Source organism: Macrotis lagotis, chromosome 1, assembly GCF_037893015.1.
Source record: "Macrotis lagotis isolate mMagLag1 chromosome 1, bilby.v1.9.chrom.fasta, whole genome shotgun sequence".
In the NCBI taxonomy this organism is placed as follows: domain Eukaryota; kingdom Metazoa; phylum Chordata; class Mammalia; order Peramelemorphia; family Peramelidae; genus Macrotis; species Macrotis lagotis.
In genome coordinates, this window is record NC_133658.1 from 414,584,559 (window position 1) to 414,610,158 (window position 25,600).

General features: G+C 40.4%; 1 protein-coding gene across 3 annotated transcripts; it reads left to right on the forward strand.

Moving 5' to 3' along the window:
* On the forward strand, positions 1 to 25,363 carry GFRA3 (GDNF family receptor alpha 3). Of its 3 annotated transcripts, none has more exons than XM_074212962.1 (9): positions 1 to 123; positions 3,233 to 3,505; positions 4,844 to 4,927; positions 6,674 to 7,007; positions 7,851 to 7,957; positions 8,128 to 8,262; positions 10,161 to 10,285; positions 24,073 to 24,124; positions 25,081 to 25,363. In XM_074212962.1, exons 1-9 carry the CDS (start codon positions 54 to 56, stop codon positions 25,125 to 25,127), a joined length of 1,227 nt encoding a protein of 408 aa, XP_074069063.1. In that variant the 5' UTR covers positions 1 to 53; the 3' UTR covers positions 25,128 to 25,363. The 3 variants fall into 3 exon arrangements, with proteins under 3 accessions (XP_074069063.1, XP_074069065.1, XP_074069064.1); XM_074212964.1 differs by having other exon boundaries at positions 3,236 to 3,505; XM_074212963.1 differs by lacking the exons at positions 24,073 to 24,124; positions 25,081 to 25,363 and adding an exon at positions 10,554 to 12,221 and having other exon boundaries at positions 2 to 123.
* The last annotated feature ends 237 nt before the right edge of the window (positions 25,364 to 25,600 follow it).

The following is a 25,600-nucleotide window of genomic DNA, read 5'->3' on the forward strand; positions in this document are numbered from 1 at the left end:
GCGGAGCTGGAGGGGAGTGCCCGAGGGACCAGACCCCGCGAGCCTGCAGCGCCATGCCGCCGGGCGGCCCACTGCCTCTGTTCGCCTTGTGGCTCCTGTCCCCGCTCCCTCTACTCCAAGCAGGTGAGTATGGGTGTGAGGGTATCGGGACAGGTATGGGATGTGTATGGTCCCATGTGGAGAGAATAAGGCAACGTGCATCGGAGACTGCTGCTCTGGGAGACTGACTTTTGGGGGATAAGCGCCCTAGAAGAGACCGGAGTCATCGGTAGGAGTTGAGAGGTAGGAATAAACTCAAGCAGTCTTGAAAGATCTGCCCAAAGCAGCCCAAGTGGGGCTAGGATGAAGTTGATCCGAGAAACTTTGCTCCAGACGGAGGGTAGCAGGTGGTGGAAGTCAGAGGAGTCCCGGGGAGACTGGCTGGATACTTAGACTATGCATCTAACCTAAGGTGAATTGAACGTAAAGGTAAACTAAGGTAAATAGAACGCTAAGAATCCCCATATTCTGTTCACCTCTATTTCTCTTCCTTCATTGGGGTGCGGATCCGAGAGGCTAAGCAGTGGTATTCCCCAACTCCCCTCAGTTGAAGCCCTCCCCATCCCTAAGCATTCCAACATCCTTGAGCATTGGAGGGTTTGTTTCAGAGGCATGCTTCCGTTCTGAGGCTTGATTCTTTCATCCCTATAAGAAATGGAAAAGCAAAGAGCAGCTTCACCGAAAGGAATTTAGGTTATATCTGAGGAAGAATTTGTCTGAGGTCAAGGTTGTTTCAAGTCTAGAACCTTCTGGGAATTTTTTTTTTCTTTTAAGCGTATGAATGAAAGATAAAACCACTACCCTCCCCAATCTCAATTAAGGAACCTAAATTGAATTTCGGAAATGAAATAACTCACAGTTATATGGCATAGCACTTTAAAGTTTAAAGAGTGCTTTTCTCACAACAACCCTGAGGTAGTTAGTGAAAATACTGTAATTCTCACCTTATAGAGGAGGAAATAGACTTGGAGAGGTTGCCCATGGTGGCACAGCTAGTAACTATCAGAATTGGCATTCAAACCCATCTAAGTCCATTGTTTTTCCCATGACAACATAACTGATAGAACTTTGGTATGAGACATTGCCTGCCCATTACAAACTTTGAATGTGTCAGTAGTGGTTAACTTCCTCTAGCACAGTGTCTTATACATCACAGCTGTTTAAACATTTCTATAGTGTGTGAATGAACATTTTGCAACTCTGATCACTAATGTTACCTTCCCCCTTGGGAAAGACAAACAAATCAGGTGACCCCCAAGAACCCATTGTACTTCTAGTAAGCCTGTTCCTATCTCCAAATCTCCTTGTTCTCAAAAACCTTGTCATTGGTTTTTGACTAGGAAAAATTGCCAACAAGGTCTCCCACAATTCCACTGAAACATTAATCCGCAAGGTGGTACTTCAAGACATTGCCTTTGATGGAGGCAGAAACAGAAGAAATTCAGGAAATACTGTTCACCAAGTCAAATTGTTTGATACCATTAGCAGTTCCAGAGAATGGCAGCTGTTGCATTTATTTGCCTGCCCAGACAATTCTCCTGTGCCTCAAATGGTATGACTGGCCATGTTAGGATTGAAAGCAAAGGTGAAACCACTTCCTTATAATCAGTAAATCAAGGTAGAGTTTGGAGAATGGGTTCACTTTTCACCCCAATTCAAGACACTTTTATTTTTATTTTTTATTTTTTTGCAAGGCAAATGGGGTTAAGTGGCTTGCCCAAGGCCACACAGCTAGGTAATTATTAAGGGTCTGAGACTGGATTTGAACCCAGGTACTCCTGACTCCAAGGCCAGTGCTTTATCCACTGGGTCACCTAGCCACCCCGACACTTTTATTTTTAAAAGATTTTCTTCTGGGTTTACTTTCTCTCTCTTTTAAATAAATCATTGTCTCTTCCTATCAAGTTCCCCTTCTCCCTGTAGAGCTTTCCCTTATAACTAGTAAAATAAATATACAGTCACAACTGAAAATGTATACCTCATTTTATACCTTTAGTTTTACCTCTTCTCTGCCAAGATGTTGGAGGACTAATTTGCCATCATTCCTGAAAGGGAAAAACAATTAGTCATTGCAGTGATCAGAGTTCTGAAGTCTTTCAGTATTGTTTTCTTTTATATATTGTGGTTATTATGTGAATTGCCCTCCAGGTTCTGCTTATTTCATTCTATATCAGTTCATTCAGTCCTTCCCAAATTTCTCTGAATTCCTCATATTCAAAATTTCTTACAGCAAAATGATATTTTATTACATTCACATGCCATGGCTTGTTCAACTTCCCTAATTGATAGGCACTGATTTTGTTTTCCTGTTCTTTACTACTAAAAATACAGCTATAAATTTTTTTCTGTCAATGGAACCTTAAGGTTGAGTGACTTTTTGCATAAAAATCCAAATTGTTTTCTTGGATGGTTGACCACTTCTCAACTCCACCAATGATGCATTAGTATGTATAAGTACATAGACGTCACTAATGTCAGGGACCTCTCAACATCACAGGTTTGAGGGTGTCCACTAAATTGTAGAAAGGCAGCCTAGGATAGTAGAAAGAACTCTGAAGTGAGGAGGATATTGAGAAAGTATGAGAGACTCAGCAAATAGAGCATTTGCTACCCTACATTGAGAAGATCCAGTAAGGGCAAGGGAGAACTGACATTTGGGTTCCTTCCCCTCCTCCAGATATGGAAATGAGGCCAGCAGGAGTCACAGAGAGATTAAAGTTTACCACTCCAACCCTAAGTAAACCTTACATAATGTTAGAATTGTACCAGCACCTAGTACCCCATCTCTGATACTTAGCCTTCCTTATTAGGAGCTGATTATTCACTTAACCCTCCAAAGATCTATCCTTTATGTTGGTGATGTTGCCAACCATAATCCAATCATGACCCTACTAAGGCTTACATTCTGATGAATGGCAATGTCCCTGAACATGCTTCATTTTGAAACATTCTCTCTATGTTTCCTCCATGACCAGAAATCTCTCGTGATGCTGGCTCTGTTACTGATTCAGGCCCTCTTCTGCTTAGCTTGTAGGATCTGCAGGATCCCTACCTCTGACCCCTTTTTAATTTCCCTTTCTTTGTAACTGTCATTTTGATATGACCCAATGTGTTTCTCACATTCTTGCCTGTTTGGTTCTCTCAGCTCTCCTCTCTAATTCTTATCAACCCTCACCTGGCATCTCTTCCCAAGCAGGAGGAGACCTCTCAAACGTGGACAACTGCATCACTGCCAAAAAACTGTGTCTAGCTGACTTGACTTGCAGCATCCCCTTCCTCCACTTGGAAACCTGTTTTCCTTTCATGACCTCAGCTCCTCAAAATTCTGAAAACCAGGTGGGTTGCCTGGAGGCAGCACAGCAGCTTCAGAATAGTTCTCTGGGTAGCTGCAGATGCCACTGGCGCATGAAGAATCAGGACATCTGTCTGGCTATTTACTGGACCATCCACTCTGCTTATAGCCTTGGTGAGTCACCTGTGAGTCTAGAAACAAGGACTGCATTTAGGAACTTTTCCCTGGTTATGCAGGATAACCAATGTATAATAGACTATATTGACCAAAGAGGTTTGCATTGCATGGAATTATTTAGGGGTTTGGAAAGAGGTCTTTAATTATTCTTATAGGTCCCCAGTGTACTGTTCTTTTCCTATTTTCCCTGACCCTAGAGAATCACTCTGGTGAATTGATTGCCTACTATGTACTGTACTGAAGTGGTTCCCACTCTAGGGTGCTTCCAAGCTCTTAGGAAGGTAGTACCCACTCCCGCAGACTGACTTAGAAGTTATGCAGAGTAGCATAGTGTCAGCAAGTATGGAATGATGTGGGGCAGATTGAGTACCCAGACGTCGTCCTGGCAGAAGCCCCTGGGAGCTCGGCACTTTATGTTGATAGAGAGGGTACTCATAACCAGGAGGGAGAAGGACAAAGATAAGACGAAAGGGAAAGCTGTTCAGAAGGACAAAATGAAACCTCTCCTTGTTTTTTTGAGGACTCCTCCCCTAATCTTTTTCCCTCTTATAATCACCCCATTTCTTGGAATAGATAAATTCCCAAAGATCTCTTTTGGTACAAGATCCTTTCTTCCCCCTCTTTCCTTCCTATTTGCTAATGGGGAGGGGCAGGTTGTCCTTCCTGTTTCTCTCCTGGTACCCACTATTTTCTATTGACCTGTCTCTTCTTTGTCAGATGGCTAAAATCACTCACAGTTCCCTTACTGGGTCATGCCCAACTGCCCTCTCATTCATCTCAAAGATCTTAAGATTTAGAGCTGGAAGTACCTTATAGATCATTTTATCCCAACTTAAACACCTAGATATATAGTTGCAAGACAAAGCAGTCTAGTTTTAGGTCCTGATATCTTCTATTTCCACCACTTTTCTCAGACAATTCCTTTCAGGGGCTAATGCTGCCTTATCTCCCCCACCCCCACCCCTCAAGTCAGACCCTATTTTTATTTCCTCTCATGGGAGTCTTTCCTTAGAATCAGTTAGCTTCCTTCCTAGAAGTTGAGGGTGGAGAACTGCACAGAAGAAAACAGTAGTCTCCCTTCCATTGCTTTTCTCTATAGAAAAATACAGTGTCATCTGGTCCTGGGCAAGTCACATAAATACCTAATAGTGGCCAGGGAACCGAGCCTGCCCCTTCTTGTCATTTTCTACCTGCAGACTCCCTCTGAGTAGGATTCTATGCTTTGTGTCTTTTGAGGGTCTGTGACATATGCTGTCATCCCTCAGCTTATCTCATGTCCTTCCTGGCTATAGTTTATTCTATCAGTCCCTAATGTTTTTGCCTCTTTTTTCCTAGGTAACTATGATTTGGGGGGTTCACCATATAAGGAAATAATGAACAGCAAACACCGGAAATTTAATCTGGACTTCTTTGAGTCAGGTTTGTGAAGCAAGCATGGATTGTGGAGATGGGAGTTTGAGCTGACTGTCAGGGGATAGTGGAGAATCCTTATTCTTGGGTTACAGCATAAAGAATTCTACAGCCAGGGGCAGCTAGGTGGTGCAGTGGGTAGAGCACTGGCCCTGGAGTCAAGGAGGATTTGAGTTTAAATCCATCCTCAGACACTTAATAATAACCCAGCTGTGTGACCTTGGGCAAGTCACTTAACCCCATTGCCCGGCAAAAAAACAAAACAAAAACCAAACCAAAAGAATTCTATAGCCAAGGGAGAATAAAGGACTGTTTGTATTTATCAAGGATGGCCCAAGATGCTGTTCACAGGGCAATCACTAAAAATCAACAGTTGTTAAGGGAGATAGACTAAATCATTTGTCTATCAGTTCCACATAGTTTAGGGAAGCCAAGGATATGATAGGTATGACAACAGCTCCCAAATTAATGAGATAATTAACCCTCATCCTGTGCATCCAGGAAAATGATCTATATTTTCAAAGATCTAAAACTGTTTTCAGATAGTCTAAAGATGGGGAATGGGGTTGGGAAGAAACTAGTGAAAACATGTGTTTCCATACCTGTGTGACTCATACAGGAAGAGGTCTTAGATAACATTTAGCCCAATACCCTCATATTTTACAGATGGGGAAATTGAGGTTCATGAAAGTTAGTTGATCTCCCCAGGGGCATACAGATAGCTGGCCATCAGAGGCATGAATTTGAACCCAAGTTCTTTGATTCAAGTGCTAGTGTTCATTCACACTAAATCACACTGCCTTCTAATATTGAGAAATAATTAGGAGCAACCTGGTACAGACAGGTGTTAAATTTGAGATTAGGAAACACTGGGCACTCACTATTTGGTAAGTCACCTAAACTCTCTCAGCCTCAGTTTCTTCAACCGTAAACTAAAGGTTCTGAAGTGGAATTCTTCTGAGGTCACTTCCATCTCCAAATTTATGATTAGGAAGTGTGGTTTTGTTGTTGTTGTTGTTGTTTGATGTTTTTGCAAGGCAATGAAGTTAAGTGACTTGCCCAAGGTCACACAGCCAGGTAATTATTAAGTGTTTGAGGGTGGATTTAAACTCATATCCTCCTAACCCCAGGGTCAGTGCTCTATCCTCTATGCTACCTAGCTGCTGCCCCTATGGAAATTGATGGCATTTGGAGTTTTTTAATTAGGGCAAAGATGTGATAGAGTTGGGAAGCGAATTGGAAATACTCAGACATAAACAGTCAAACAGAATCCTCTTATCTGGGCTGAATCTCTCCCTGAGGTCTGTATTCAGGTGCTTCCATTGCTTAATACCTCTCTTATCAGGTTCTGGCCACCTTCAGGCCTCAGAGGAGTGTAGGAAAAGCTAGGAATTGCATTTGTGGGTAAATTTGAGTTGACTTGTAGGGAAGGCTAGAGGCTCTGTTGGAAATTAGGGTTCCAGGTAATTTGAGAGAGCCTAGATTCTGAGGGCTGAGGTGAAGACTATTTTGGGTTCAGACATTTAACTGTTTGTAGGGACGGCTGTAGGGAGGTTATGCTAGGCATCAAGTTCAGGTGGGTTGAGAAGGGCCTAGGTTCTAGATGCTGTTTGGGCTCCAGACCCTGGGTGGGCTGAAGGAATTGCTGAGGGCTGTATTTAGGAGGGAAGGAGGATTTTGGGTGGTTGGCAGCTCCACATCCAGCTTCCTGGTGCAGGAGAAGAACAGTGGGGCATTGCCAGCCTTCTCTCCTAGGCTCCATGTCCCAAAGTAGCCCTGATCTTTGCCTGAAGTCCACCACACTGTGCACCCTGAATGACAAATGTAACAAGTTGCGCCTGGCCTATGGGGAGGTCTGCTCCGTGGCTCGTTGCCAGCCCCTGATGTGTCAGCAGGAGCTCCGGGTCTTCTTTGAGCAGGTAGCAGATCACTATGCCCAAGCACTTCTCTTCTGCCCTTGTGATGATGGGGATGATGTCTGTGGGGCACGACGGCTCAACACTATTGCCCCCAGCTGTGCCTCTCCAAACAGAGACCCCCCGAACTGCCTGATGCTTTGGGACACCTGCCTTCAAGACTTGGTCTGCAGGTGGGTCTGGTCATGTGGGTCAGGGGAAAAATCTCTCCCTTTCCCTCCCAAGAAATGCAAGTTCTTTCATTTACCACTGAGTTCTGCCCACATGGGAAGTTGATTAGCATCTAGATCTCCGCAGCCTTATGGCAAATGATGAATAATATAGTTTTGGGAGATTTTCTATGGCAAACTTTTAAACTTGTTTATGCTTTCCTGTATCTCTTCACTCGGGGAACAGAAATAACCAAGGAAAATAATACAAATATATAATCAAACTAATTAAAATACATTCATTCCAGAAACAAATAAAATGGTTTTTTTTGCTAGTTATGCCTGTTGAAGCTCCTCTGTTGCCTTTGATAATGGAGAGATGTCCTTTATTTAATATTCTTATGGGGTGATCCTGATAGTATTCTTCTCCCTACTCACCCCCAGTGTTACATTCTAAGGAATTTTTTCCTTCAAAAAAATCTGACCTTTTCAGGGGATCATGGAGGAGAATAACACATAAACTTGGCATGGATCCCTAAATTCATTATAGGAACTTGAAGAGTAGAGGTGCCCTCCACCTTTCCTTTTTTCTTTTTTCTTTTTTTTGCAAAGCAATGGGGTTAAGTGATAGAAAATTATTAAGTGTCTGAGGTTGGATTTGACCTTAGGTCCTCCTGACTCCAGGGTCAGTGCTCTATCCCCTGTGTCACCTAGCTGCCCCACTAGGTTCTTTTCCTTAAATTTTCTCCTCCCTACCACATTCCTATTTCCAACCTCTAGGTGATCCTTGATTTTACAAATTCAACTAGGGATGGGAGAAATCTCTCTTTTTTTTCCCACCAACTCTCAAACTTTCCCTTTTTCTAGATCCCGCCTGGCTGATTTTCAGATGCACTGCTCTCACCCAGACCCTCTAGGGAGTTGTGTGGGGATACAGCTCCCCCGGTGCCTGAAAGCGTACATGGGATTGATTGGTAAGATCAGGAGTGGGTATCTGGAGGGCAAGCAGTTGGGGAGTACCGGATGGCCAGGATCTCCACAGGATGAAACACATAAGACCAGGGATAAAGTGGCATCAGGTCCCACCGGGCAGGCCTGGTGCTGGAGGATGGGCCCTGATGGCAACTACCACCTTTCCATACAGGTACTGTTATGACACCCAATTACATCAGTAACCTCAGTGCTGATGTTGCTGTGAACTGTTCTTGCCGGGGAAGTGGCAACCAGCTAGAAGAATGCAAGCAAATACAGGAATCCTTCTCCAGAAATCCCTGCCTCAGTGAGTTGTGTGTGTATGTATGTGTGCATGTATGTGAATATGTGTGTATTTGTATGACAGTATGTGTGTATGTGTTTGTTTGAGAGTATGTGAGTGTGTGTATGTGTGTTTGTGTGTGAAGTGAAGATAGGGGTGGGAGGAGAGGTAGGAGGAGGTAGTGGTGAAGTGAATGTTGGCTCCAGCCTCTAAAACTATTCCTCTTGACTCTGAAATCTGGAGTGTTGTAAGCATATATTTTTTTCTCTCTACTACCAATCTTTCCAAAGTCTTTCATTTCCTTTTTCTTACTCATTGTTTGATCCTAGGCTATTTAAGAGAGAACTAGAAGAAAACACAGATCCCCATTGACCATATGTCAGTGTTTACATAAGACCTCATTTTGCCAAGGCAGAAACTAGGGCCCAGAGAAGGAAAATAGAATACACAGAATCTTTTTTAATTTAAAATTTTTATTATTATCTTTTGTTTTTATATCAATGTCATTTCCAAGTATATCACTTCCTCCTCCATTCCCTGTGAGCTGTCCCTTGGAACAAAGAATATAAGAGAAAAAGGAAGGAAAAATGTTCAGCAAAACTAATCAATACATCAACTGAGTTTGGTAGTAGAGACAGTATTCTATGGTTCCCCCTTCTCTATAATGCAGGGACAATAGGTCATTTTTTTCTCAACTCTTCTAGAGGAACCAATCTTGGTCAATGTAATTATAGAACATGTAATATATACATAACATATTTAATAATATATTTCCCCATGTATAAGATGCACCTTAATTTTGGGGCCTGAAAGCTGAAAAAAAAATGTATTACATAAAGTTATTGGACTTCATTTTTATTCATCATAGCTTTCAGGCATCTTTTGGGCAAGTCTGGTGCACTCAGTCCATTCCATTTCATGTACCTGAAGCACCAATTGTGTCTTTCTTTGAAATCAATCACTTCTTTTTCATCAGCAATTCTTCTGACCTCCTGCTGAACCAATTTTGTGGACACAGGAATTCCCATTGTCCTTTGCTCTTCATCTCTTCAATTCCCTTTCTAACTCAAGCTATTTGGCTGACTTGCCTCTCAAGGCCTTCTTCTGCCGGGGTGTTTTCAGGAGGGTTTCTTCTTCCTTTAGCCAATCTTGGATTGTTTTCTGAGTTGGACAAAACCAAACTGATGTTCAGCAGCACGATTTCCATTCTGTTTTGCAAACTAGATCACTTTGAACTTAAATTCAGAACAGTTCAATAATTTTTTTCTGGACAGAATGTGGCAAAACATAACCTAATATAATGGTAACAAATGCAAAACAATGAGAGCAAAAACAAGTGCAAACAAATGGAAAATGCAAGTAAAAAAGTCTACAACCACTGTATAAGATGCTCCCAGTTTTTAGACCCCAAATTTTTGGAAAAAGGGTATTTCTTATACTTGGGGAAATATAATTTGAAATAGCATATTGAAACATTCAATTTTATTTTATTTATATTAACATTTCAAGAAATACTTTATTAAGAACCTACTATATGCAAATCACAGTGAATAAAAGGACAAAAATGAAATGGTAGAAAACCTCAAGGAGTTTTCATTCTTGAGGGGAAGTAGTATGTTCAAATCTTTTGGCTCCAAATCCAGTGATTTTCTACAATATTCTTCTCCCCCATTCATGGACCACCACTTCTATGCTAGTGCTATAGTTAGAGAATCTGGGTCCAAATTCTGACTTTGATCTCTAATACCTATGTGATCTTGGACAAATCCCTTACCATCTTGACTCTTATTTCCCTGAAACATAAAATGAAAATGTTGGATTAGATTGCCTCTAAGCTCTCTCCCAGATCTAGATTTATGACCCTAAGGTATAATCCACCTTTTCTCCTCTTAGCTCTCTCTGTCTTCTTTCCTATTCCCTAGCCAAGGCTATTAAAGCTCAGATGCAATTACACCATCTACTACTATCCAAAAGTTCCCCCACTACTGTCTCTGAGGACATCTGGCGAAGGCTGGGGAATCCCTCATTTTCTGTGGATATAAAACAGGTACAGATATCTATTTTTTTTTTATTGCGGCATCTTCCCCAGATCACTTGATGGGGACTCCTCCCTGGAGAGGGTATATCCCTTTGGGTTTTCTGATACTTGGGAAGAAGAGAACTCTGTGCCTGAGGAACCTCTTGTAGGGGCCAAGGGATGCCTACTGGGAGGGAGCAGGGGCCACCTGAGATAGAAGGGAGAGGGGAGGAATTTGGTAAAGAAGTTGAAATCTTCCTCAATTGACCACAGTCTCTCTACCATGTTTTCTTCTCAGGATAACAATTTGGCTGGAAGACTGCAACCCTGGGTCTCTACCATCTCCTTGCTTTCCTTGCTTCTGCTCCTGCTCCCTGTCCTTGGTCTTTTGTAATAGTACTTTGCTTGTGTTCCCTCTTCACCCTTAGATATCATCTCCTTGAGAGTCCCAGCCAGAGCTGTTTTAAGAGTTCAGAGGGGAGAAGTTAGAGAGGGGAAAAAAAGAGATTGTGTCTTGCCTGCTCCTAACCTTTGTGATCAATAATCACTAGAAGAGGGGACGGCTAGGTGGCACAGTGGATAAAGCACCGGCCCTGGAGTCAGGAGTACCTGAGTTCAAATCTGACCTCAGACACTTAATAATTACCTAGAGGGGAAAAAAAACCTATCAAATAGCAGGGGAAAGTAGGGACAAAGGAGGTTGAACTGGAGCTTCCCTTTCCACAGCAGAGGAGTTCTATGATCATTCCTCCGAGGCACACCCTTCAGAGGTCCTGGGCTCCAGATGAGGCAACACGTTCTTAGGGTGAGAGGGAAGAGAAGAGAGAATATTGAGCTTAACAGGATGGTCTCGATTGGGGTACCCTTGAGCTCTGTCTCTTCCACCCTAGGTCATCTTTCTCTAGGGGGCTGAGAGATGACTGTATTTCCCTGATTGCCTGGCAGTGGGCATTAGCCTATGAGTGACTAAGTCAAATTCCCTGTTTCTCTCTTTAGTTTATGGCCCTTCCCCTCAAGGGCTACTCTCCCTCCTTCTACCCTTACTTAAAATATTTTTTTATTCAATCATGCAACAAACATTTAGAAAATGCCTACTATGTGCAACATTGGTCATGCCCTCAAAAAGTTTACAACCCAGGGTCATAATTTGCAATTTTGTGTCTAGTCAGGAAAGTGGAAGAGTCCCTTCCATTCTCCCAGTAAAAAATAAAATAAAATCAAAATAAGATTCCCACATCTTGTCTAACCCTTGGTCACTAATCTGAATGAATGAAGAAGAGACAGCCTGGACTGTCCTGTAGCAGGCACCCAGATCCTTAGAGAGGATTTAGGTTCCTAAGTGGGTCCCCCTGTGCCCTGCTCTATTCTTTCACCCCAATTTCCACTCATTCAATTATATACTCATTAAATATTTCACTTTAAAACTCAATTCTTTTCATATTTTTTGTTCTTCACATTTAAACAGAACACTGTTTCCCTAATTCCTTGAGGAATTGGATCTCCTCTTTCACTGCCCTGTACCAATGTTTTTTACAGTGAGCCTGCCATGCCCCTAGAAGGCTCAGGCATCTCCAACTTTCCTTGCTCTGTGGCCCTTTCTGGGTGTCCTCTCTCTCTCTCACTTTACAAATCTGCTACCCAGCTCCCAGTCCCACACAAACTTAGAGTAACTCACTTTGCTTGCCTTTAAGATCTCAACCTTGGCTTCCTCTGTCCCCTTTCAGAGTCTAGATGAGAAAAAAAACACACTAGTCTATGTGAAAGAGAATGTTTATGGAGTATTATGTCAAGGAGGTACAAATAAGTATAGAGTAGAGAAGTTGGTGAGGAAAGAAAAAACTACTGGAAGATTTCCTTTGCAAAGTGAACTTTGAGCAGAATTTTAAAAGGGGTGAAAATTTGGAAGAGAAGAATTGAGAGGATGTTTACTTGGGAAGGATACTGAGAGAAAAAGCCCCAAGAGAGGCAAGGCCAGGAAAGCCCCCCCCCCCCCCCCCCGCCCCAATGTAGCACTCCCGCCTTCCCAGAAAATCAGAACCCACAGAATTTTAAAGTTGCAAGGAATTTTAGGAGCCATCTGGTTCTGGTTCAACCCCCTCATTGTCCAGATAACAAACTGAGGTACAGGAAGAGTGTAAGCAAATTGCCTTAGGCTTCCCAGCTAATTAAAACAGAGCTGGGACTAGAAACCTTGGCTCTAATTTTTTTGCATCACATTGCACCCCCCCCCCCTTAACCCACTCACTTTGCAAAACTTTCTCTTTAGACTCCAGGAGTCACCTGCTCAACCCCATCAGCTTCCATCTCCCATTCCTTCCACCTACGTCTCCCTTACTCTCTGGGCCCAGTCTCCATTTGCTGTGGCTCTCTCCATTAGCCCTGGGCCAGGGGAGCAGAACAGTCACAGTTAAGTGCTCAAATTAGACTAATAGACGGCTCACTCATTCCTGCTCTTATGTGGTACCAAATTCCTGGTAAACAAAGCAGCTGCTCCCACCTCCTGGGCCAGGAGCCAAGATGTGGTGGGGAAATGAAGCATCAAGACTTCATCTTTGAGGATCCACTGAATCACACCCATGTAGTTATGGCCATTAAGCTGGCTAATAAATAAGGAAGAATGGAAGGGAAAACAGAGGGGGAGGAGAAAGAATAGGGAGGTAGAGGTGAGTTAGCATGTAGGAGTAGAAAAGAGATAAGGTCTTTTATCAGCGGTAGGCATATTCCCTAGGAGGATAAAGACATAAGGAAAGCTCTCATACATACTCAAATGTTCCTACCAGCATTTTCCCCTTTGCAATAGCTTAAAAAAAACAACCTAGAAACACAGAGGAAGCCCATTAATGAGGGAATGGCAGAACAAATTTGGAATGTGAGCATAATGGAATAGGGTTGCCCTATGAAAATGACAAATATGTAGAATTCAGAGAAAATTGGAAAGACATGTTAGATGATAGAGTGATGAAACCATACCCAAAAGAACAATATACTCACTGTCCAGTAATAAGGAAAACCAAGCTGAAAAGACAATTCAAATTGACATAATTTATTCAACAAGCCTTTATGAAGTAGGGGTACTTTGAATACAAAGGTGAAAAATGCTCTTAGGGACCTTCTATCATGTCTTTAATGGTGAATTGGATTCAAGAGAACAGACACTGAAACATTACTTTCCTCCTTTTTGTAAATAAGGACTGTGAAATATTACTTTCCTCCTTTTTGTAACTAAGGATTGTGGCATCCTGTAAATACAGACAATATGCTAGTTCTCTTTTTTATAAGGTAGAGTTATGAGAATCATAGGAAAGGTTTTTTTAAAAATGAACAAAATGTGTGTTTTTTTAGGGGAAAAAAATGGTACCCTGGATCTTAAACAGTCCAAACAAATGAATTAGATCCATGTCTGAGCTGATGCTCCCAGGGCCCAGGCAGAGGCAAATGAACAAGTCAGTCAAAAAATAATTCTCTAGATCGGATTCCCAAAGCTCCATTTTGTCCTACAAATTGTATTATAAATAATGACTCTCTTTGAGACTGTATAGCCTGGGATCCAGAAGTATCAGAAGTTGAAGAGTTTGTGCTTCTTTAGAATTTCTATTGGTTAAAACAGCCCTTCTAAGCCTTCTAAGCAAAGGGGACTGGAAAGTAGAGATCCATCCCTTTGTTTCCATATAGAGGGACAGCTGTGGTTCCTTTGGGTGACAAAATCACCAATCTCACTGACTCAGCGGGATAAGAAAGACTTAGACTTTAATTCATAGATTGTATAAAAGGTTTATAAGTTACTACAAAAAATTCACAAGCTACAACAAAAAGTTCCCAAGTTAGATTCTTTGGAGAAGCAGCTAGATAGTGAGTTTCAGTATAGCTGTGAGCTAAAGGACAGGTTGATTAACAGAAGGTGAGGGAAAGGACTAAAGTGAAGGAAGGAAACCAGTGATCCCTAATGAGAGGAGTAGTCAGGTAGGAATCAAGTTTAGGTAATTTAATGAGGTGAAGAAGGTGAGTTTCTAAAAAGGTAAAAAGGTGTTAAGCAAAGACAATTACAAGCTGGGAAAGAAGCTGAGTTTCTAAGGAGATAGTCAAATTGGAGACAATCAAGTTAAATAAGGAGAGACATCTGGGGGAAAAGCAGCAAACACAGTTAAGAAAAGGTAACAAGGGATGGATCCAGACACATAGAACTGGGACCACATGGTCCAGTAGCATGGTGCTGGAACACATTGGATCCAACTTAGAGAAAGGAAAGAGAAAAGAAACTGTGGCAGCAACTTCTGGGCCAAGACAGTATGGAAAAAAAAAAGCAAGCTGGGTGTAACCTTGCTTAAATACATTTCTGTAGTGGGCAGAACTGGGGAAGTGTTTAAATAGTGGCTAATACCTGGTAGAGTCTACAGGGCATATTCCAATGGCAGGGCTTAATTAATACCTGGGTGTAAGGTAGCATTTTGCTGTACATGAGTGGCATCTGCTTCACCTTATGCCAGGGTGTAGCCAAGGTCAGACATGTGGCCACCTACCAAGTCCAGATATAAGGATACCTGGAAGGGTTTTCTAAAAGCCAATTTAAGAGGACTAGAAAATTAGAAGATGTGTTTCTATTACAAAAGGATTATAATATTTCTCTTGCTCAGAGTTTCCCAGCTTATCTGTCCCCTAGCTTCCTTTCTCCCTATGTTTTAGAGAGTCTCTTCTGAGCTTCTTTCCTCATCAAGAGATGGAGGGAGATGGAGTCTGGCTCTGCTGTGATGCTAAAAAGCATGTCTTTCTCTTTGTTTGCTAGGGATAGCTTTAGGAACCTCGATGAGAAGAGAAGAGCTAGAGAACTTGGGAGGAAGTGGGTAAGAGATTTCATTATGAAGCTCATTGGATTTATTTTGCAATGAGGCTCTTTTTGGGGAAAATGTGTGCACAGGCAGGGTTCAGGAGCAGGGTGGAATGGATGTGCTCCCTTTTCCTACATCATGATCTTCCACATCTGGAATGTACTTTCTTTCCTTTACCTTGTAGATTTGCAAGCTTCCTCTAAAGCACCAGCTCCTATTTTGAACTAATATTTCCAGCTGACCTGATCATTATCCCTCTTTCCTTCTTGAAATTACTTTGTATATATTTGCTCCTTAGAAGCTTGTAGTAAGGGCCACACTTAAATATGTTGTATTCTGCCAACCCCTTGAAGGAGAAAAATTTTGCTTTTTTTTTTAGCTTTAGTCTTAATAAATTGATCCTTAACAAATAAACAGATCCTTAATAAACTGAATTGAATTGAATTTACTTGGATAGAAATCAATCCCTACTGACTTAGAGCCTCTTCTGTAAGTATTTTGGAGCTAAAAAATGGGGGAGATCAGGGTTCTTCTTTCAAACTCACAATTCAGCTTGCCCTGAATTGTTTGTTTATCTGGAAATTAAAGTTTTGAAGGAAGAAAGTCTATTTTCCTCTTCTAACTCTAATTTGAGTCAAATCTCAAGGCCCATTCTTGTCTAAAGCTCTGCTCTAATAGCCCTTCTGGGCAAGCCTCTCCTATCTTATTCTCATTTTGGAGGCTGTCTTTCCCCCTTCCTTCCCCATCCCTACCCCCACCCCCACCCTGTGAATTTAAAAGAAGATAAAGTATATTATATTATATTAGCTACTATCCTGAAATGTGTTAATGTGAGAAAACAGAGAAATTTGTCTTGAGAAAATGAGACTTAAAATAAAAAAAGAGGTTATTGGGTTTTGATTGGTTATTTTAGAATTTATGTAATTTAAATCTTATATTTGTTTAAATGTAGAATGTACTTTACAAATAGGAATGAGTACTGTGAAAATTTGGAATTTTTGCTATAAATTATATTAGATTTATCCACTTTAAAAGTTGATTTCTGTAACTTAAATCTTGGAAAATGTCTTGTTTCTCAACATATGAGACAGGAAGTAACTTGAAAATGTTTTGTTGCTACTTTTGTGATTAATTTATCAGAACTTGAATGCAATTTGAATGGATCATGTTTTGTAAGGGTTAAAAATAGCTTTAAAGAATTTTTGATGCTGTTATCTTTTATAGAGTATCTAATTTATAAAAAAAATCAAGAAAAAGAAGTTTTAGTGTATTATGCAAAGGTCATAAATTAAGAATTTACTGAGTAGAAAGTTGTGATGTCTGAATAATGGGTTTAGAAAGACTTGGGAAGAGGCCAAAAAAAAGTTGAAAAGAAAAAGGAAAGTATAAGAAGGGTATGTTTTTCTGAACCATAAGAAAGGGATGCTAAAGTGACAGATGGTTGTAAGCATGTTGAGGAAGGTGTAAGTTTGATTTTATTTAAATAGAAGTATTGATTATGAAAGACTTGCTACTTGATTTGAAAGTTAATAATAAAAAATAGAGAGAACTAATCAAAAGATAAGCTTTGAATTACTTCTGGGACTATGGAAATTAGATTTTTGAATTGATTGAAGTTATGCTCAAATGCGATCACTGGGGTAAAATTAAATCTCAACAACAGACTACTACTTTTGTCAACTCTAGCAGTGAATTGAATCCAAAATATGAACCCTCAAAATATGAAATGTTTAGAATAAATAGCATTAGTGTAATACATGATATTCCAGTATTAAAATCATGAATTAAGATTTTATGTCATCCTAGACCCATTCTTAGTGGAATGAATGTTTTAAAAATGTGAGTTCTTCATTTATTTCTTTGAGTTTTAAATTTAATTGTTAAAAGACTATTTTTTGGAGAAAAATTATCATCTTATTTAGGGTGTCATTATTTAAAATTTCAGGGTCTCCTCTCAGCAGTTCAGAAACTTAGTACAACTTTATAAAACATTATCTTATCTTTTATGTATCTCTTTCTCTTAATCCTAATTCCTCATACAGAAAATAACTAATCTGTAAACATGTTTTTCAAAAATATATATGTACAATGCTAACCTGACTACTGCTGCTGAGGGGAGGGGATGGGTGGGAAAGGTGGGTTGAAGGAAATTTTGTAACTTAAAAATATATATGTAGGGGCAGTTAGATGGTGCAGTGGATGGTACACCAGCCCTGGAGTCAGGAGGCACTGAGTTCAAATGTGACCTCAGACACTTAATAATTCCCTAGCTGTGTGACTTTGGGAAAGTCACTTAACTAAATTGCCTTGCCAAAAAAAATAACATGTGCATATGGATGAAAATAAATAAAAGAAAAACAAAACAAAACAAAAAAAGATTTTAGGGTCTAATCCCATGTTAGAGCATTTTAAAAAAGTGTAGTAATTTGATTTCATTCAGAAACTGCAAAAAGATGTTTTCCTTTTAGAAATCAGGTTTTAACTAGGAGTGTATATTTGAGCTAAAAATCGGCAAAAAGTTATTTGAAGCTGGCCACATCATTCTAGCAGTAGAGCAAACTTCCTAAATTTCCCATTTATATACTAATAACAGCTTTGAAAAACTTTATCTGCAGTTCATGACATGCACATAAAGAAGAGAGAATATATATTGGAAGCTAAGTTGTTGTAAATCCAGATTTGGATTGATTTAAGTCTAAATATTGTCTGGAAGGGCCTTGGAGTCAGGAGGACCTGATTCAAATCTGGCCTCAGACACTTAATAATTGCCTAGCTGTGTGACCTTGGGCAAACCACTTAACCCCATTGCCTTGCAAAAACCTAAAAATAACAAACAAAAAAAAATACTATCTGTAAGCCTTAAATAAATAAAATTTTTAAAAAATTTAGTCCTGAAGGGAAAAAGAACAGGGCTATCTAATATTAGCTAGTTGGCATTAAGAAATCTATTAAGCTACAAAACATTTAGAAAATTCTCTCTATTTTAATTTACTGTTCTATAAGGAGACCCATATCCTTACATCATATGACTATAAAGTGTCAGGCATGAAAGTTAAGTCTGGTTCATTGTAATTGGACACTTATATAATCTTGCCTGAAAACTGACATCCAAATAAATAAGGGAATATTTCCTCTTCTTAGGTCCTTGTCTTTATGACACATTATTGTAATTGTGTCAGTAGTTCAGTATAAAATCAATATTAAATCAGGTATAAAATATGAGCCATTTGGCCTAAAGTTATCTAAATTCTAACAGCTTAACTAAGCAAGTAGCTATCTTTGGTATCTGTTACCAACTACAAATTCCTGTGGTAATCAAGATCCTTTAATTTTTCAAAATACTAAGGGAATATTTAAGTGAAATGATAAATATCTTGTGATCTCAGCATATGATTCTCTATCATAACAGTCTGAGTTTCTGTTTTAAAGAAAGAATATTAGCATAACTAGTTATAAACATGTTTTAAGGAGAAATCTATTTTCAGCTAAGGGTTTTGGTTCATTTTAAACCAAGACCAAAAGGGTTAAAAATGTCTTATTTGTAAATCATTTACTGGATACATACTATTCTAAAATGATTATCCAATGTATATGCTACAAACTCAAGTTAATTTGACAATGTTTAATGAATTTACTTTTGTTTTAGAATCCATTTTCTTTTGAAAGTTATTCTGTTAGTGGGATCACATTCTCTAGGTGGGAAAATAAATGAATAATTCCAAGTGTATAAAACTGAGTTTTTAATTTCTCTTCATAACTAAGCATTCTGTGTATATCAGATTCTAATTTTTCATTTTCTAAGAAGATTCTAAATTTCATTTTCTAGTAATGGAAAATATAAGTTTTGAACTGATTAAAAGTTTGTGTTTAGATATTCTTTTACCAGAGAAGAAGATATCCACATGTAAGCTGAATTTTACTTTGAAGGATCTGATCCATATATCCAAAGTATCCAAAGCTACAGACCTACATCAGGTGTCTCCAGAAGAAAAAAATTGGACTTGAATTTTATGCCACTATTTACCTTTTTCCTTTTGATTTTTATAAATTGTCCCTTTAACATTGTAAATGTGTCATCTATTCTTGTGCCTCTCTATAGACTTTATGCTGCCAGCCCATCTCCTAGCAACCTTAAATCTCCAAGATTATGCTGTTTCTCCCTCCAATATGCTGGACACCTTTCTTTAATTGATCCACAGTTGACCCTAAGGTGCCAGCTGATCTTTTATGATCCTCCTAGGCCTAATCTATTTTCCTTTAGCCAAATAGCCACCAAGGGGGAGGAAGGAAGCAAGACTAAGTTTTCTGATAGACCCACTTGAGGTCTTGGTAAAGATGGTATTGGGTTGTCTCCACATTCACTCACCACCCCAGGGATCCTCTGAGTGTGACAAGGCACTCAGAATACCTCATAAAGGTTCATAGCTATTCAGGAGATCTGGCTGTAAGGCTCTCTAGGGAAACAGGACAAGACCTAAAGCCTTTAGTAGCTAACTACTCAAAATGTATTTGGCATTCCCAAGCCCAGGGCTCCTCCAATTTTCTCTACAGCCTTAAGTGGAAAGAAGAGCAAAGTTCATAGTATGTGAGAAAGAAGATGAAACAGGCTGTGTTTGAGTTCCTAATGATGGGGGAGCAAAAACACTGGATCCTTCCTCTCCTGGGGAGACAGACAAATAAGCCTGCTCAGTTCCATCGTGCCTTGACCCCTCTCTGTCTCTTCAGTCTACTGAAGTCCAAGACATTCCTTCGCCTGACCCTGTCTTCACTGGTTTCTTTATATTTTGAGGTCAGTGTGAGATGCCTCCCCTCTATTCCAGAGCAGGCTGACCCTCTCCCCAAAGGGCCAGTGCATGGGCTGGGTATTCAGGGGGCTCAGGCCAAAATTGTCCCCCCCCCCCCAATAGTCATTAGATTTCACAGCCTCTAGTCATGAAGTTGTAACCTTCAAAAGCATTGAGAATAAATAAGAGGGAGAAGTCAGCAGTTGAATAGAACTGAAAATAAACTTTACCCTGTTCCTCAGTTTTGCCCTAGGCGAGTCTTTGCTGGACCTTTTCAACCACTTTCCCCTACAAAGCTTCCTTTTGTCTCCCAATCTTTCGGACAGACGCACTGATTCACAATGACTCCCCGCCCTGGGCAGAGTAGAGCTCCCTCCCAGGCCTGGCTCAGATGGTGGGAGGGAGCCTAGGCCATTTTGTTGATTTGATAGGCAAGAAGCTGGAGGTGGGGGGGGGGGGATATATGTCTAGGGGGCTTGATTTCCAGGAAGGCAGTGGTCAGGAGCTCAACCAGGCAAAAAAGAGCATTGTCTCCCTAGGGAAGGACTGGGGGTGGAGTGTGAGTGAACAGAAGAGGGAGCGAGGGGAGGTGGAACCCGGTTGTGCCAACCCCGAGGAAGACCAAGACAAGAATCTGGCGGGTGCAGGATCCTGGGCGGGGGTGGGGGTGGGGGGGTGGGAGGGGAGTATGGTTTCCTGGCCTCCTTCAGAAGACGGTTGGAAGTAGATTCTTTCTTTATTTCCTTTGGGCCCACAGAGCTGTCTGAAGTCTTGGCCTTGGGAAAAGTTCCAGGGAGTGGGGTGAGGGCCAGGAAGGAAGGGGGATAATAATGCCTTATATGTGTATAGCCTTTACATTTAGTAGAGCCCTCTAACAGCAATTATTTCATTTCATCCTCACAACAACCCTATGAGGTGTCAGTGCAAGGATTATTATTATTATTATTATTATTATTACTATAGTTGCGAGCTAATCTTGAAAAGCAGTATGGGTTCAGCGGTTGGCATGCCCACTTTTCAATCTGCAAGACTTGGGTTCAAATCTTGCCTCTGATACATATGAGCTATGGGACTTTGGCCAAATTAAATTCTGATTTAATGTTCCAAGTTAAGATTCTCAGTGGCAGAGTGGGGGTAGTGGAGCAAGTTCCAGATTGGGACAAATGTTATCTTTATTGTTTTGAAAGATTGCAGAATTTTTACAATAGAAAGGCGGGGAAGGTATTCTTAGTCAAGAAAACAGCTCAGTGGCTTGTGTGGGTTAGATGGGATAATGCATGTGGAAAATGCTTTGCAAGCCTTAAACTGCCATACAAATGTCAATTGGCATTAAAATGATCAGTTGCCTAGGGTTGAGATATTTTTTTTGGAGGGAGTTAAGACTAAATCATAGATGGCCCTGAATTTGGACTTGATTCTGCAGAAAATTCTTCTAGTGTCTAAATTACTCCCTCATTCAGTCTTCTTCTATGCACTGGAATGATAATTTACTAAACGAGTGTGTCAGAGATATGAATAATAAAGTAAAAATTCCATTAACAGAAATGTTTGGAGATGGGGTGCTTGGCTTAATTGAATTTTCTGATTAAGTCTGGGTTTTGCCTAATTCCTTTCTGAGTGAATCTGTGCTTTTGAATATCTTTCCCAAATGAATTAGAGAGTGTGGTAGAATGGGATAATCATTGGTTCTTTTTTATTTTTTTTGGTTTTTGCAACGTTAAGTGACTTGACCAAGGGCACACAACTAGGTAATTATTAAGTATCTGAGGTAGGATTTGAACTCAGGTCCTCCTTTCCCCAGGGTCAGTGCTTTATCCACTGAGCCACTTAACTACTCCTGATCACTGATTCTTGAGTCAAAGGACCTGGGTTCAAATTCTGCATCTGATTTTTACTATTTGTATGACAGTGAACAAATCACTCGATCTCCCTGTATCTCTCTACTTGATCATCTATAAAATAATGGGATTGGACTAGATGGTCTTTAGATTTCTTCCAGCTCTAAAACAATGATCCTATTGGCCCATTCTCCCACTACAATAAAGTAACCAAAAATATTGAGCAATGTGGAGTAGTTTTATGATGAGGAACTCTAAATTGAAATTCTATATATTAGTTCTCATTGGACCAGTTTGGGAGATTGGGTTCAATCTGAAATTAAATTGACCTAGCTCAAGGGGCAGCTAGCTAGGTGGCATAGTGGATAAAGCACCTGCCTTGGAGTCAGGAGTACCTGGGTTCAAATCCGGTCTCAGACACTTAATAATTACCTAGCTGTGTGGCCTTGGCCAAGCCACTTAACCCCGTTTGCCTTGCAAAAACCTAAAAAATAAATAAATTGACCTAGCTCTATAACCTCTTTGAATTGGTACTCTCTCAAACAGTACAGATAATACTCCAAGATACTTTTGAAAAAGTCCTGTTTGACTTTTGTTTAGGTTCTTCAATAAATTCTCAAAGGATCTCTACCCAACATCCTTAAATATACACAGAGTCCATCTGGGTTCTTCTGTTTTTATCAGAGACCTTAAGCAAGTCCCTTCATCTACCTGGGTCTCAGTTTCCTCATCTGTAAAATGAGAGGGGTTGGGCTAAATGGCTTCTGACATCCCTTCTGGCTCTAGATCTTTATAATGGGGTAGAAGTTTTCCACTAGAAATCCTTGAAAAGGGTATAGAAGTTTTCCTCTAGGTCTCATGATATTGAGTGGATATCAATGAAGCACATGAGCCATTTTCTATCATCCCTTGATTTGTTAAGCAGCCCATTTCCTTTTCTACCTCTTCCACATCTCATTGGTTATCTCTTTTGTGCTACTTTTTGTGGCTCAAATTGGTAGTGTGCTATAGACCTTCACAATCAGTATTCTATCAGAGAACATATTATAATCAAATTTGACTGAAAGATACAACAAAACCAAGAAAGATACCAAGGTACTTATGGTTTGCTGATATTTTAAGAAGAATTTTATTTCATTGAGCAAGCATCTCTTGCATATGTAAAAATCACACGGGGGTGGCTAGGTGGCGCAGTGGATAGAGCACCTGCCTTTGAGTCAGGAGTACCTGGGTTCAAATCCGGTCTCAGACACTTAATAATTACCTAGCTGTGTGGCCTTGGGCGAGCCACTTAACCCTATTGCCTTGAAAAATCTAAAAAAAAAAAAATCACACAAAAGTCCTTGAAAGATATGACAAAAATACTCTTTCAAAAACTTTAGTTTTTAATGTTGAGTAAGGCATAAAACAAAGATCATCCAATGTCCTAGCTACTTTTTTTTTCTTTTTTAGGTTTTTGCAAGGCAAACGGGGTTAAGTGGCTCGCCCAAGGCCACACAGCTAGGTAATTATTAAGTGTCTGAGACCGGATTTGAACCCAGGTACTCCTGACTCCAGGGTTGGTGCTTTATCCACTATGCCACCTGGCAGCCCCACTAGCTGTTCTCTTAAAGGAAAAGCAGAATAGAATCTGAAAGAAGGAAGAAACTCCCATAGATGGTGAGATCTTCCAGATGCAACTGTTTTGCAGCTGACATTGTGATGAATTAAACCAAGGCCTAGGACACTGCTGAGCCTCCTAAGACCCTCCTAAATCAGATCCAAAATTGCTTTGGTTTGACCTTTCTTTCAATGAAGGAAAAAAAAGGGACAGAAGAGTGCTCAATGACCAATTACAGTTTGCTGCTAGATGGACAATCCTTTAAGCTTTTCTATCAGCATCAGTATCTTTGACAGACACTCCATTAGGACAATAAAGTGGGGTTAAATTTAAATTAGAGGAGGAGAGAGGACTGATAATCTTTTGGGGAAATTTTGCAGTTCTTTAGTGAAAAAATGCCCCTATCTTTTGTTTTTCTTTTTCATTTAAAAAATCAACATATTTTATTCTGACAGGAGAGGAACAAATACACATAGGCTTCCCCTCATAGGCTCCCACCTCCAAAGTATCTTTCTGGAAATCTGTTAAGCAAAATTGGAATAGTGTGATTACAACAAAAGGTATGAGTTACTTTCCACCTTACTGATTGTTAATAGAAAGCAAAGATGTGTGCTCTAACTTTGATAACATCATCCATTAAATTTGACCACAATTTTACTGTCTCACTGTGTTATCAACTAAGTCCCTACTTCAACAAAAAACCTTTATACCTCCCTAATTTGCCTTCCCAATTCCACTCACCCTATTGATTATTTCTTTTTTTTTCTTTTAGGTTTTTGCAAGACAAACGGGGTTAAGTGGCTCGCCCAAGGCCACACAGCTAGGTAATTATTAAGTGTCTGAGACCGGATTTGAACCCAGGTACTCCTGACTCCAGGGCCAGTGCTTTATCCACTATGCCATCTAGCCACCCCCTAATTGATTATTCCAAACAATTTTATCCCCTTGGTTCTCTTTCCCCTACTCTCTCTTGCCTCAGACTTGCCTGAAAAATTTTTGATGAGAACTTTCTCTTCTTCCTTCTTCTTTGTTTCATATTACTCAGATATCTTTCCCAAATTATCTTGTCCTTCATTGCTATCTCACATGAAAAGATAATTCTTCTCCTTGCCAAAGCAAATCGTTCTTCATCCACAAATTATCCCATCCAACCTATCTTCTCCAGCAGATTGACTCTGCTAGTACCAGCCGCTATCTCATTAAACTTTTTCTTTTGCAAGGAAATGGGGTTAAATGGCTTGTCCAAGGCCACACAGCTAGGTAATTATTAAGTGTCTGAGGCTGGATTTGAACTCAGGTACTCCTGACTCTAGGGCCAGTGCTCTATCCACTGTGCCACCTATCTCATTAATCTTTAGTTACTCCTTGTCTACTGTCTGCTTCCCTCCGACACTGCTCTGTAATATTCAAAAAGCCTTCTGATACTTATCTTGTATCCATATTTCAATAATCTATCAATAGATATTTATTGAGTGCCTACTCTGTGCTGGAGAAAGAACCTCAGTGTCTGATATCTTCTCCTGCCAGATGATCTTCTGAATCTTCCTAATGAAGTACAATATCAATGTTTGTGAAATTCCTGTATAGAAAGGGATCCCCGACATCCTCTGGGTCTTGAGGAATTCTTTAGAAATACAAATTTGGCCAGGTACCTTTGGGTCTGAAAATAATAAGACTCATGTACTTGACCTGGGGATCCAGGATATACCATAAAATTGTTTGAAGAATCACAAAGCACCCTCATCAGCCTAATTATCTTGCTGTATCTGTTAAATTTCAGGACTGCCTCCCCCTTCCCCAGGTGTGGCTGGAACAATAAGACAGTAAATTCCTCAGGAAGCTCATGGATATGTGACTCCACCCATCTCAGGAAATATATTCAAACAAAGACTTTTTCTGTCTATACGGGACCCCATATTTACATATGATAAGATCTTTGCTTCTATACCCTGCCTGCTTTTAGTATTCCCCTCCCCCCCATGCTATAAAAACCCTATCCCCTGAACACTCAGGTACTGTCTGACTTGGGTCTTCCATCCCCAGACAGTCCCCGGGAATAAAGATCTCCACACTTATCAAACTCTGGTCTTTGTCTTGCTCTTTGGGTTCAACATTTGGAGGCCCCAGTGAGATCTTGGTTTTTTTGTGTCACCAAAGGAGACCATGGGAACCTCGAGTTTAGGTTTGAATGGACCATCTCTCCCTTTTCTAGGGGAGCCGGCCCCTGAAGATGTTCCAGGGCCCCAGGACTAGGTAGACATAGTTTTAGTATGAACCTCCCCTCAACTGCAATCCCCCAT

Bases quoted from the DNA above. Each gene is read 5' to 3' on its own strand.
- GFRA3 (XM_074212962.1), top strand. From the start codon at position 54: ATGCCGCCGGGCGGCCCACTGCCTCTGTTCGCCTTGTGGCTCCTGTCC. The intron at 4,928-6,673 runs GTTTGTGAAGCA...CTTCTCTCCTAG, and splicing joins TCTGGACTTCTTTGAGTCAG to GCTCCATGTCCCAAAGTAGC. The intron at 10,286-24,072 runs GTACAGATATCT...TTTTTCTTTTAG, and splicing joins TTTCTGTGGATATAAAACAG to GTTTTTGCAAGACAAACGGG.